Raw genomic sequence first — 12,351 nt, forward strand, 5'->3', positions numbered from 1 at the left:
TACAGCAGAGTTAGCTGTAGTCATCAAGTTGTACATTACATCCCAATTATTTATCCTATAACTGGAAATTTGTACCTTTTGACCACCTTCCTCCGATTCCCCCTCCCCTCACCTTAAGGATCTTTACTGCAGCATTGTTAGAAGTGGCAAACAAGTAAACAAAAATAACACAAACATCAAAATGGGCACCCTTACATGAATTGTATATTCACACTGTGGGATATTATGCAGCCGTTTTTGTTAAAGTGTCAGAAATATGCCCACTGATCTCCAGAGATGTCTTTAGTGTATTGCTAAAAACCACTGTGCTTTTTAGAAAATATGTATATTACGATGCAGTTTTTCTTTAAAAACTTTTTTTAAAGTCACAACTTCGGAATTCCCTGGCGGTCCAGTGGTTAGGACTCTGGGCTTTCACTGCTATGGCCCCAGGGTTCAACTCCTGGTGGGGGAATTAAGATCTCCGCAAGCCACCGGTGCAGCTTGTGGGGTGGGGCTGCGGAAGACACAACTTGTTTACACACCCACTCATTCACTCATTCAACAAATATTCATTGACTGTCTACCTCGTGCTGGGAAAACAGCAGTAAAGAAAACCGATAAATATCCCTTCTCTCATGGAGCTGACATTCTAAATGATGGAGACAAGAGAATTGAGAAAAAGTGGAGATGTTAAATAGGCGGGTGTGATATAAATGGAAGAATCGGGGGTAGGGATAAAAAAAATTGGGAATCCTCCGCATATATGGTGGCATTTAAAGTCATTAAGACTGGATGATTTTTGTAAAGTTTGTGCGTATTCGTACAAGCTCGGAGAAAGTGTGGAAGGATGAACTGAGAGACTAGAGTTAAAGACCTAAGGTCAAATCTCAGCCGTTAGTCTCTTGGAGGTTTACCCAGCCTCTCAAAGCCTGTCTGTGACATGGGAAGAATAACACAGCTATCCGAATGGCTCCACCACCGCCATCTCTCGGTTTAGAAAAGCTGCCACGCGGGTGTAATCTCCAATACAGAAACGTAGCGTCTCGAACGCCCAGGCCGAAGCTAGGCGGGGAGGCGTTGCGACCGCTGCCATTTTCAGTTAGGGCAGGTGGCGACTTCCGGTCGCCATCTTGAGTGACAGCAGAGGCGGAGCTCCGACTAACATGTTTCTTAAGAGCCGGGCTCCGAGGGCACCTCCCCGAGAGCGACTGAATGCTAACCCCGGCAGGCGGAGGCGGACAGTCGCAGCCCCGCCCCCGGCTTTGGGCTCCACCTCTCGGCCCCACTTCTGCCGGGCGAGGCGCAGTAGGCGTCGCTGCCGTAAATCGGGCGGGCGGTTTGCCGCATCACGGAAGATGGCGGCCGCGGCGGTGAACGGGGTGGCGGGAGCCTCGAGCTCGGGGCCTGCGGCGGCCTCGGCCGCAGTCCTGCAGGCCGCGGCCGGCATGTACGAGCAACTCAAGGGCGAATGGAACCGTAAAAGCCCCAATCTTAGCAAGTGCGGGGAAGAGCTCGGCCGTCTCAAGGTAGGGATCGGCCGGGGCTGCTTCGAGGGGTCCAGACCCAGCCGAGTTCCGGGCCCAGGGGGAGTCCGCAGCGCCGACACGACTAGGACGGGCTGGGCGATCCAATAGGGTGAAGGATTCGGAACAGCCAAAGTGCGGGCTTGGAGGAATGAAGACGTGAGAGGGGCCTGGAATGGACCAAATGCGGCCCCACGGTGGGGGGTGGGGTGACGGAAAGAGTGTTTCTGGCACAGACGAGTGAGAAGTTAAAATTTTGGTGCTTGGAGACCTAGCTGGCTGGAGTGGCAGGATGGGGCTGTCAGAGTTTTTCTGATGGAGGGTTCTGGACGATACCAAGTGGGGAATGAGGACTGGACAGGGTGATGGAAGAAGGAGGCTGAGATGATGGGGCTCGTGGTTAGGATCAGGTCAAGTTAGGGTCTGAGAAATCTGGGGCTTAGGGATGCGTCTGTGGGGAGAGGGGCCCAGCCAAGTTGTGAGGGCAAGACTGAACTTAGGAAAAATATTCTTACAGTAGAGGACCAGAATGGGGCTCGGGTTGCTTCAGGCCAGGTGTGTTTGGGAGAGAGTACAAATACAGTGGGCTGCACCAAGTTGCTGAGGGGGGTGTATCTGATAAGGGATAGTGAGTGGGCTGGACTATGGGAAGAGGTTAGCCCCCTTTCCTCCCTGGTGTAGATGGAGGGGGGTAGCTGGGCCCAACCCACCAAAGTATGGGAAAAGGTCGCCAAAGAATTGAAGGCGCTAGCGTCTCCCCACCCCTTGATTCCATTGGGTCAGGCATGGGGTGGCTTTCCTGTTTCTCCAGTGGATCTATTAATACTTGTAATATGAGGTCAACTTTTTTTTTTTTTTGCGGTACGCGGTCTTCTCACTGTTGTGGCCTCTCCCTTTGCGGAGCACAGGCTCCGAACGCGCAGGCTCAGCGGCCATGGCTCACGGGCCCAGCCACTCCGCGGCATGTGGGATCTTCCCGGACCGGGGCACGAACCCGTGTCCCCGGCATCGGCAGGCGGACTCTCAACCACTGCGCCACCAGGGAAGCCCTGAGGTCATCTTAAATGAGCCCTCATCATGTGCCCAGGCCCTGATCTGAGGGCTTTAAGAGGACTGACTCCTTTGATACTCATAACAACCTTATGAGTCAGGGATGATGATTAGCTCCATTTTCTAGGAGGGAAAACCAAGACCTAGAAAAGGGTAAGTAATCTGTACTTGAAGTCCCATCTTCTTTCCTTCCTTCCCCTGCCCTCCTCGTCAGCTGGTTCTGTTGGAGCTCAACTTCCTGCCAACCACAGGGACCAAACTGACCAAACAGCAGCTCATTCTGGCCCGTGAGTGTCACTGGGGTTTGTGGGGGTGGGGGGTGGGGGTGGTTATGGGCTGTGGTCATGGCAGGAATGGCAGCAGTGGTGGTCAGGGTCGGACCACAGTCACCTCCTGAGAGCTTCCCCTGTTACCTACAGGTGACATACTGGAGATCGGGGCCCAGTGGAGTATCCTACGCAAGGACATCCCCTCCTTCGAGCGGTACATGGCCCAGCTCAAATGCTATTACTTCGATTACAAGTGAGGATGGGCCCTGCCCCTAATTTGGTTTGCGTGTGTGTGTGTGTGTGTGTGTGCGCGCGGGGGTGTTACATGGCAGCTTTTTATCCTTGTTGCTCTAGCCACTTGAGACATCTTCCTTCTCTTTGGAATTACCCCTTTGCATAGCTGTGCCGCCAGAAGCCTCAGGGTTAGGGCCTGACCTAGAGGTCCTGAGTGTGGGATTATACCATCCAGTCTCTGTTGCGCTCCAGTCTGTCTCCCCCTTCACATTTCCACTCCCCAGTGTAGCCACTATCCCCTTTTACCTGCCTTGGCCCCAGCCTTGTCCCCTCAGATTCATCCCTCCATGGCAGCCAGTAGGTTCTTTGTGACACTAAAATTTGACCACGTTTATCATCAGCTTAGAACCTGTCCTGGCTCCCCATAGCCTTCAGGTTTCAGACCAAGCTCTTTCCTGTGGCCTCCAATGCTGTATCAGCCCTGACCCATCTGTCTGTGTCTCCCCATCCCAGCCCTGTCTCTCCCACTGGACTGAGAGTCTTCTATAAGCAGAAGGGTCTTAGTCACTGCTGTGTCGCAGCACTGCCTAGCATGGAGCCGGGCCCAGAGCAGGGACTCACTGGCTGTGTGTTGAATATGAAACTGAATGACTTCATAACTGAATGGGGCTTGCATGGACTAATGATTAAGAATTTGACATCAGAAGCCAGACAAACCTGAGTTTGAAACTAATTTTGCCGCTTCCTGATTATATGGTCTTGGGCAAATGACTTTACTTCCCTAATCCTCAGTTTCCCCCCAAAAGTGAAGGTGATGATTCTTAATATCATAATCATAGTTAACACTTATATAGTATTTATTTGGGCCAGATACTGTTCTGATCACTACCTGGATTAAATCATTTAATAACTTAACCCTTATTTATTTAACCCACCTCTATCAGATGGGTACTGTGGTGGTACCCATTTTACAGTTGGGGAAACTGAGGCTAAGTCACTTTACTGGTGTGAGATCACTTTCTAGGGCCCATATGATTGTGACTTCTTCATGTCTCTTTGGGCCTCAGTTTCATCTGAAAACCCAGGACCCGATACCCCTCCAAGGAGAGAGCACTGGGCAGTCGTCAGGGTCCCTGAAGCCTGGAGTGGGGGGCTTGGTCGGTACCTAAGCCCTCCTTACCTTGGTGTCCCACCCTGGTCCACAGGGAGCAGCTCCCGGAGTCAGCCTACATGCACCAGCTCTTGGGCCTCAACCTCCTCTTCCTGCTGTCCCAGAACCGGGTGGCTGAGTTCCACACAGAGTTGGAGCGGCTGCCTGCCAAGGACATCCAGACCAATGTATACATCAAGCATCCAGTGTCCCTCGAGCAAGTGAGGCTGAGGGAGGGGGAGGGGAGGGCCTGGCTAAAGGGAGTGGTACAGGGACAGACATTCGGGAGAGCTTCCTCCCAAATGAGAGGGTTCACCCATCTTTCGGCCTATGGACTCCTTTGTCCAACAGATATTGAGCCCCAGCCCTGTACCAGGCACTGTGGTTGGTTTTCAGACTCTACAGTGAACAAAACAGTTAGAATCTCTGATTTTGTGAGGATGACATTCAGGTGAGGAAGTGGACAATAAACAAAAAGATTAAATAACCTGTATATGGTCTGTCAGATGTGAAATGCTGTGGAGAAAAATAAAGCAGGAAGGAGGGTGGAGGGGCAGGGGCAGGGTGGTCAGGGGATGCCTTGCTGAAAAGATGAAACTTGAGAAAGACTTTAAAGGGGCGAAGAATCCAACCACGTGGTCATCTGGGGGGAAAATGGTCCAGGTAGAGGGAACAGCCAGTCCAAGGGTCCCAAGGCAGAAACATGCCTGGTGTGTTTGAGGGGCAGCAAAGAGGACGGTTTCTGGAACAACGTGAGCAGAATCAAGGAAGAGCTGTAGTACCTAAGGTTAAGAAGTAGTTCTTAGAGCTGAGGTGTCATGGGAGGATTTCGCTGTGGGGAGAGGATGGGCGAGAGGGCATTTATGGCAGGGGCAGCACAGCTTGGGCAAAGATGTGGAGGAATGAGCTTGGGGTGGCTCCAGCTCTGTCTCCCTCCTGGAAAATAGAGCATTACATACTAAGCAAGGGCAGGCTTAGAGAGAGAGGGGGGGGGGGAGGGGGAGGGGGAGGGGGAGAGAGAGTGTGTGTGTGTGTGTGTGTGAGTGAAAACCAGGGAGGGCTTCCGGGAAGAGTAGGACCCAGTCTGCATGGGGAATGGGTGACTGTATGGCAGAGAGTGTTCTAGTAGAGTGTAGGTTATGGAGGCACTGGGAGTATGGTGAGGCCTCAGCGGGTAGGCCCCTGTGCTGCCTCTTCCTCACCCTCTCTTCTTCCTCACCCCTGTCCTCTACAGTACCTGATGGAGGGCAGCTACAACAAGGTGTTCCTGGCCAAAGGCAACATCCCTGCTGAGAGCTATACCTTCTTCATCGACATCTTGCTTGACACTATCAGGTGTGTGGGGGGCCAGGGTCGTGTGGAGTTTAGAAAGAGCCTGGACTCTGGAGTCAGACAGCTCTGTGTTTAAATCCCATTCTGGCCACTTGTGATCTGGGGAAGCTGGGCACATCCGTTCTCCTGTTCTGTGAAATGGAACTGGTCCTGAGATGGGGGTAAGAGCCCTCATCTCACTGTGGGCTGTGTATGTGTGTGCCCGTGGACATCAGACCCTGAGCATGGACTTGGCACCCAGACAGCACGCAGCAGACAGAGACCCTCCTGCCTCTCATGGAAGTGTTCCACGAGTCATATGGCTTCACCTCAGAGTGTGGGCCCAGGAGTCCCAGAGATCGGAGTGTGGACCCTACTGTGGCCCGAGCTTTGCAACTCTAGTCAAGCTACTCTGCCCTGAGCCTTGATTGGTTGAACAGGGCAGGTAACACGTTGCAGCCATCAGTGCTGAACTGAGAGGACAGGGCCTGGAGAGTTATCTGTGCTCAGTAATGAGAATCTCGTCTTCCCCCAGGGATGAGATTGCTGGGTGCATCGAGAAGGCCTATGAAAAAATCCTCTTCACTGAGGCCACCCGGATCCTCTTCTTCAACACACCCAAAAAGATGACAGACTACGCCAAGAAGGTGGCTGGGGTGGAGGGCGGGGGACCATGGGGCCAGAGAGCCAAGGGGTGCACTCACTAACAGCAGGGTGGGGTGGCCTGGAGGGACACTGGAGCAAGACTGCCCAGGTTTAAATCCAGTTATGTGACCTCAGGCAAGTTGCCCAGCTTCTCCGAACTTCAGTTTCCCTACATGTAGAAAGGGGCTAGAGTTTAATATGTGGGATGAGCTTAGCCCAGCAGCTGGCACCAGGTGCAGGGGGAGGCTTAGCATATGTTGGTTGCTGGGCTTATCAGAATTCCTTGGAGGTTGCAGCTTTTCCCCACAAGACTTTGCTTCATTTGGTCTGGGGTATTTGTGTGGGAGCAGTGCCCCTGGGGATGCTGATGCATGGGGTGCAATAGCCCTGGTGACTGAGGAGGGTCAAGATCAGACTGGAAGAGGTGAAATTGAACTTGAGCGATTGTGACAGCTGATACTTAGTGATCGTTTAGTCTGGTCCAAACACTATTCTTAGCACTTTTGATTCACTGAATCCTCACAGCAGACCCAGAAAAGTGTGTGATTAGGGTCCCCATCTCAAACATGGAGAAACTGAGGCACAGAGAGGTGAAGTTACTTGCCTAGGGTTATGCAGGGTAGAGTAGGGTTGGCGAGGAAAGCGAGCCAGGGCCCACATGGGTAGGGGGAGGGTGCCTGTGTGATCACCCCACCCATCTCTCATCTCTCCCTTCTTGCAGCGAGGGTGGGTCCTGGGCCTCAACAACTACTACAGCTTTGCCAGCCAGCAGCAGAAGCCGGAAGACACCACCATCCCCTCCACGGAGCTGGCCAAACAGGTCATCGAGTACGCCCGGCAGCTGGAGATGATCGTCTGAGCCCACCAGGCACTGGGGTGGGGCAGAGCTTGCGTTATTTAAGGCAGTTGCAGTGCAGGGTTTCCCCCAATAAAGGTGGATTGACATTTTCTCTCTTAGGCCCTTGTCTCCCCGAGTGGAATGGTAGGGACGTAAGTTCTTATCTCTGAAGAACTTGGAGGTTTGGGGGCCCTAGGAGGTCTGAGATAACCCTGGGTCAGCCTCTGTCCAGTGGCCATTGCTCAAGGTCTCAAACACAGATGTCCACTGTGGGGGCCCTGTGGCACAGCAGGGAGAGCACAGGCCCTGGGTAGAGGGACTGTTGCAGCCAGCTGTGGACACACAGAAAGGCCAGACCAAGGTACCAGAGTGTTTCAGTGAAGGGGGCGAAGTGTCCTGATTTTGAAAAATGTTTGCAATGAATTAAACCAGTTTTTTAAAATGACATGCTAAATGGACCTCTGTGGAACAAAAGGCATGGGCCCTGGTATGGGCTTGCCTTGGTTCCCACTCTTCTGAGCCAGTGCTGTGACTTATGACCTCCTGCACCTCCCAGCCTGTTTCCTGCCTTGAAGTTCTCAAGAAGGTGTTTAAGGCAGAGTCCAAATCTGGCTGAGCCATTTGTGGTTCCCCCAGCTGCAGAAAGGGAATGATCATTCCTGCTTTCCAGAATGATTTGCACTGAACCCCTGAGCTTGGCACCAGATCGGCTTGGAAATGGGGCTGATGGTATTAAGGGGAATGAGAACATCTCATCCCTGGGTGCATCAGTCCACATGCTGGATGAATGGAACCTCCCTTATTGCTAGTCTGAGTCCAGCCTCCTGTTGCCAGGATGTGGTGCTTTCATGGAGACCTCTGCCCCGCCCCACCCCTTCAACCCTTAGCCAGTGACTGACAGGCATCTAGGCATCTGGATGGTTATTTTATTGTCAAGGAGGGGAAGGCAGAGGGCACTGAGCAGACTGTACTCAGTTGGAGTGGGGAGCCTGCAAGTCGTCGTGCTCCAGCGCAGCTACCAGGGAGCCGGCCAACTTGGTGGTGGTGACCCAGGGTGGCTCACTCAGGTGGTTGGTGGGTGTGCTCAGCCTAGGGAGAGGGTAGAATCTTCAGGACCCGCCTGGCTATGTGGCCAGGCCCTTACCCCTTCCAGGCTCCACTTTCTCCATCTGTATAAGGGACCATGTCTGAATATCCCAAAGGTAGTTTAGGGCAGGGCTGTATCCACTTAAACTTAGTAGGAAAGGGGGCTGAGGGTTGGTGATAGTAGTTCTCCCAACTACCCCTTCAGGTCCCAGCTGAGCCCCAGAGGTACCAGGGAAGAGGGTCTCCCAGTTACTCAGGTTCCTCAGGAGCCAGGGTCAGACAGACCCTGATGACCAGATCCTGAGATTTAGGGGTGAAGGAGAGGTAACCGGAGGATGCAGTGTCTTCCCTGAATCTGTGGAATCAGGAGTAACCTCTGCAGCACAAGGACTGGGATATCAGTGCCCTCTAGCGGTCAAAGTCTTGGGTCCGTCGGGAGAAGGTGCCAAAGGCTGGAGGGGTAAGGAGTCTGGGGGGCTAGGCCTGGGGCTTCCTTTGGAGGCCTGCATTTATACCCATTTGGTTCCAGAAGACCATCATCTCCCATCCCATCCCTGAAGAGCCTGGGATGTGGTCCTTGATGTCATCAGGGACAGGGTCAAGGCAGTGAATAGGGTCAGGCCAGCTGGGACCAGTTTTCCCTCCCTGATGGCTCCAGAGAGTAATAAGAGGGCCAAGGGTCACGTTGGAGGTCTGGATACTAAGGAGCGGGGCCAAGGTGTTCTCTGTCAGGGATCAGCATGACACCAAGGCTCCTCTTGGTTCTGAAGGGTTGGGGCTCAGCTGGGTTTGAGATGCAGCCAAGGGGAGGGTCTAGGGTCAGCTGGGGTCGGGACGCCAAAGGGTTGAATGGGGCACTCCAGGAAAGTCGGGTTCAGGACTTGGAAGGGTATAACTCCCCTCCCTACTCCCCGACCTCCCCTCACCAGGCAGACACGTTGCGTGGCAGGCGGCGATGGCGTGGCTGGTGGCGGCAGTGGCACTTGAAGGGACAAGAGTTAAGCACCTGGAAGGGTGGCCAGTGGCGCGCGGCGCCCGAGTTAACCGCCCCCGCTGGAGGAGCCCCGCTGCCACCACCCCCTCCACCACCGCTGTCAGTCACAGTAGTTGCAGTATATTCGCGAGGACCATCTCCAGGCACGCCATCCTCACGCGGAGCGGCCCGGGCTGCGCGGAGACCCTTGTTCCGGCGCGTGCGGACCTTGACGGGCGCGGGCGCAGGTGGCGATGGCTCAGCCACGGTGGGAGCTGGAGCCGGGGGTGGGGCCGGGCCTGGGGCCTGGTCAGCGGCCAAGGCGAGGGGCAGAGCGGGAGCCGGGGCGGGAGCCACGGCCGACTCCAAGTGGCCAGGGCTTGGGGTGGGCGGGAGCGCCCCGGGCAGCCGCGTTTTCGGGAGTACTGGCGGCTGCGGCGCGGGAGGCGGCGTGGGTGGTAGCGTGGGCGGCGGCGGCGGCGGCGGCGGCGGCGGCAGCAACTCCTGCGGGCTGGGAGGCCCGGGGCGCACAGTCTCGCCATTGGTGGGCGCCCGGAAGATGAACACAGGCGGCGCCAGCAAGGCGGTTGCGGGCCTTCGGGGCCCGGGAGCTGGATGCATCTGTCCTGGCGGAGGCAGCGGGGAGCCCCTGGGCCTTGAGAGCGCGATTGCGCGCCGTCGGGGCGCCACGACGCCTCCGCCAGCTCCACTGAAGCGAAATTGGCGTTCAGGGCCGTCAGGGGGGCTCACCCAGTCAAATTTGGGCTTCGAGCCTGGGAAGTTGGCGTAGCGTGAAGGAGTAAGGGTCCAGGCGTGGGACGCAGGCGCCGAGGGTGGTCCAGAACACCCCTCGCCGTCTCTATCACCGCCCTCTGCTTCCTGAGTTCTCCGAGGGACCTCTCCCGAGGGGCGAGAGGCCCCAGGAGCCAGGGCTCTCTGCTTCAGGACCTCAGCGTAGGAGATGGCGCCAGAGGCGGCGGAGAAGAGTCCTCCTCCGCCGCTGCCCCCGGGAGAGGCTTTGGCCGCTAAGGAACTCGACGCTGCCGCAGGGGACAGCTGGGGCCCCGACTTGAAGGTGACTTTACGCAACAGGCTCAGGCCGGGCTTGGAGGCCACAGGCCGGGCCATTTCGCCCTCGCCTGCTTGGGGAGGTGCCCCTCTGCGGGCTCCGCCGGCCGTCTGGCCCTCGCTACCGTGCCTGGCCTGGCTTTCTGTAGGGGGTGCGGCGGATGTGGCCAGAGCAGGAGTGCTTCTGCGTTCCGGGGGCTGCGGGTCGGAAGGTGTCGGTAGTGGCGGCTTCCGCGGCTCCAAGGGCGGCGGAGTCGGGGATGGGGCCCTCGGGACAGGGTCGGGGTCCTCTCCGGTTAGTTGCCGGGGCGGCGGCGGCAGCGGGCGGAGGTTGGGAGGGTCGCCGTGGCCGCGATGGCTCGCCTCCAGCAGACCGCGGATCCGGGGCACCGAAGTGCCCGTGGGTTTTCGCTGCTTAGACGGCGCGGGCAGCAGGGTCCCCACGGGGGGCGGGGGTGGTGTGGAGACCGCGGCCGCAGTCGCCTCCTCTGCAGGGGGCGTCACTGGCGAGGGCGGTTCTAAGGTCAGGGGCAGGGATGAGGGTGAGGCCTGGGGCTCCGGGGGTACCAGGAGTCCCGGGGACGCGGACCTGCCAGGGAACCAGACGCCCAGCCCGCGAGCCAGGCGCATGGCCGGGGAGGAGGGGGTCCCCTCGGGCTCCATCAGTGATGTCCGGCGGGAGTCGGAGGACCGGTCCGAGGCCTGCTGTTTTCGGGAGCCCCCGCCCGCGGACGACTCCGACTGCACGTTCCCCATTTCTGACGGAGGTCGGAGACTGTGGTCAGAAAAACTTCCGCCAGTCAATCTGCCAGGGCTGTGGGGACCCCACGAGGCTGGCTGTACTTGGTCCTATCCGTCAGCGCCGGCCCCGCCCTTGTCCTCCAAGATCCACTCAAGCACTAGTCTCTCCCCGCATTCCTGTTCCGTGACTCTTGATGTTCACATCTTCTAACCCGTGGCCCCATACAGTTGCTGTTCAGATACTTAATCCTCCATCCTCCTAGTGTACTAAGGTTGGGTCCCTGTCTCCCTGGCTGGTCCCTTATATCACATCCCTACACTTTGACCACGTCTCAGGCCTCTAAGCTCCAAGACGCAGGTCTTGCCCGCTTTCCTGTCAGTCACTCAGGCCACATCATTCATGATGGTTGTGCTCTGTAGCCTATAAGGCCTACAAAGACTTCAAGCTTTTCTCCCTGGACTCTAACTAGGCTCCAGAGGCCCAGGCCCCGCCCCCGCCCTCTGGTCCCGCCCCGATTGTCAGGGAATCTGGCCTTCTCAACAACCCCCGCCCCAGGTCTGTCCCCGCCTCCGCTTAACAAATTTCCGGTATTCTTGTCAGGCTAACCGCTCAGTCACCACCTCTAATCCTCAGATCTCTCTCTCTCTGTTGATCATTTGGTCCTGCCCTCTTCCCAGGCGTTAGTCCTAAATTTCTTTTCCCGCTCCTGGTCTAGCTTCAGGCCTCACACTCAGGGCCCACCCCTTTACCCAAGCTCCGTCCTGGCTACTCCTTCGCTCAGAGGATCCCACTCACCGACTCCTCCAGCTGACCAAAGTTCAGACCGCGGCCCCCTGGGCCCAGGGCAGGGCGGGGAACGGCCGTAGCAGAAAATAACCGAAAAGAACGGGGGTGCGGGTGAAGGCAAGTGGGCGAGACTGCGAGGGCGGACCCCGAGATCTAGGCCACGCCCCCGGGCTCGAGGCCCCGCCCTCCTTGAGCAAGCTTGGGCACGGCCCCTTGCGAACCTGGTTCTCCCTTAGAAATACTCGGGAGTCTTCTTCCCCGCCCCCAAGCCTTGTAGTCCTAGGCCCCACCCCTATAGAACGTTTTAAGCCCCTCCCCTTTATAATGCCCCGCCCCTCTCCGTTAGTCTCTCTCCCGAAGCCCCGCCCATTACAAACACTGCTACGTAGCTCCTCCCTTTTGGAGCTCTCCGTCGTCCAGCCCCTAAAGACAATTTACTTATAAGCTCCGCCCTCTTAGGACTTGGCAACCTCTCTTCCCTAGACCCTCTCCTTGCTCGGGCCCGCCCAGAAGGCCCTTCCTCCGTGGACCCGCCCCCTTCTTGACGCACGCGCTTGTCCGCGCCTTCGGCGTCCTCACCCTCTCCTTCCCCCTCTTCTTCCCCCAGGTCTTCCGACCCCGCCTCCTTGCAAATGCTCCCTTCTTGCCCCACCCCTTTTCGAACCTAGCCAGGCACCCAGCCCCTCCCATTTAG

General features: G+C 56.7%; 2 protein-coding genes across 4 annotated transcripts; one reads left to right on the forward strand and one right to left on the reverse strand.

Moving 5' to 3' along the window:
• The first annotated feature begins 1,136 nt into the window (after window positions 1-1,136).
• Window positions 1,137-7,121, forward strand: PSMD8 (proteasome 26S subunit, non-ATPase 8). The gene is made up of 7 exons (XM_082605891.1): window positions 1,137-1,508; window positions 2,770-2,842; window positions 2,975-3,077; window positions 4,264-4,429; window positions 5,443-5,543; window positions 6,055-6,166; window positions 6,886-7,121. The coding sequence occupies exons 1-7, from the start codon at window positions 1,146-1,148 to the stop codon at window positions 7,021-7,023; spliced, it is 1,056 nt and encodes a 351-aa protein (XP_082462017.1). The 5' UTR covers window positions 1,137-1,145; the 3' UTR covers window positions 7,024-7,121.
• An 801-nt stretch (window positions 7,122-7,922) lies between these two features.
• On the reverse strand, window positions 7,923-11,805 carry GGN (gametogenetin). 3 transcript variants are annotated; one of them, XM_082605997.1, is made up of 3 exons: window positions 11,667-11,805; window positions 9,015-10,887; window positions 7,923-8,091 (listed from the first exon to the last, which is right to left on the reverse strand). In XM_082605997.1, the coding sequence occupies exons 2-3, from the start codon at window positions 10,883-10,885 to the stop codon at window positions 7,974-7,976; spliced, it is 1,989 nt and encodes a 662-aa protein (XP_082462123.1). In that variant the 5' UTR covers window positions 10,886-10,887; window positions 11,667-11,805; the 3' UTR covers window positions 7,923-7,973. The 3 variants fall into 3 exon arrangements, with proteins under 3 accessions (XP_082462123.1, XP_082462122.1, XP_082462121.1); XM_082605996.1 differs by having other exon boundaries at window positions 9,015-10,904; XM_082605995.1 differs by having other exon boundaries at window positions 9,015-10,943.
• Window positions 11,806-12,351: the final 546 nt, after the last annotated feature.

This window comes from Mesoplodon mirus (genome assembly GCF_964341445.2).
Source record: "Mesoplodon mirus genome assembly, chromosome: 19".
Lineage (NCBI taxonomy): Eukaryota > Metazoa > Chordata > Mammalia > Artiodactyla > Ziphiidae > Mesoplodon > Mesoplodon mirus.

Bases quoted from the DNA above. Each gene is read 5' to 3' on its own strand.
- GGN (XM_082605997.1), bottom strand. From the start codon at position 10,885: ATGGGGAACGTGCAGTCGGAGTCGTCCGCGGGCGGGGGCTCCCGAAAA. The intron at 8,092-9,014 runs GTGAGGGGAGGT...CCCTCTCCCTAG, and splicing joins CCACGCAACGTGTCTGCCTG to GCTGAGCACACCCACCAACC.
- PSMD8 (XM_082605891.1), top strand. From the start codon at position 1,146: ATGTTTCTTAAGAGCCGGGCTCCGAGGGCACCTCCCCGAGAGCGACTG. The intron at 1,509-2,769 runs GTAGGGATCGGC...CCTCCTCGTCAG, and splicing joins AAGAGCTCGGCCGTCTCAAG to CTGGTTCTGTTGGAGCTCAA. The intron at 3,078-4,263 runs GTGAGGATGGGC...CCTGGTCCACAG, and splicing joins TGCTATTACTTCGATTACAA to GGAGCAGCTCCCGGAGTCAG.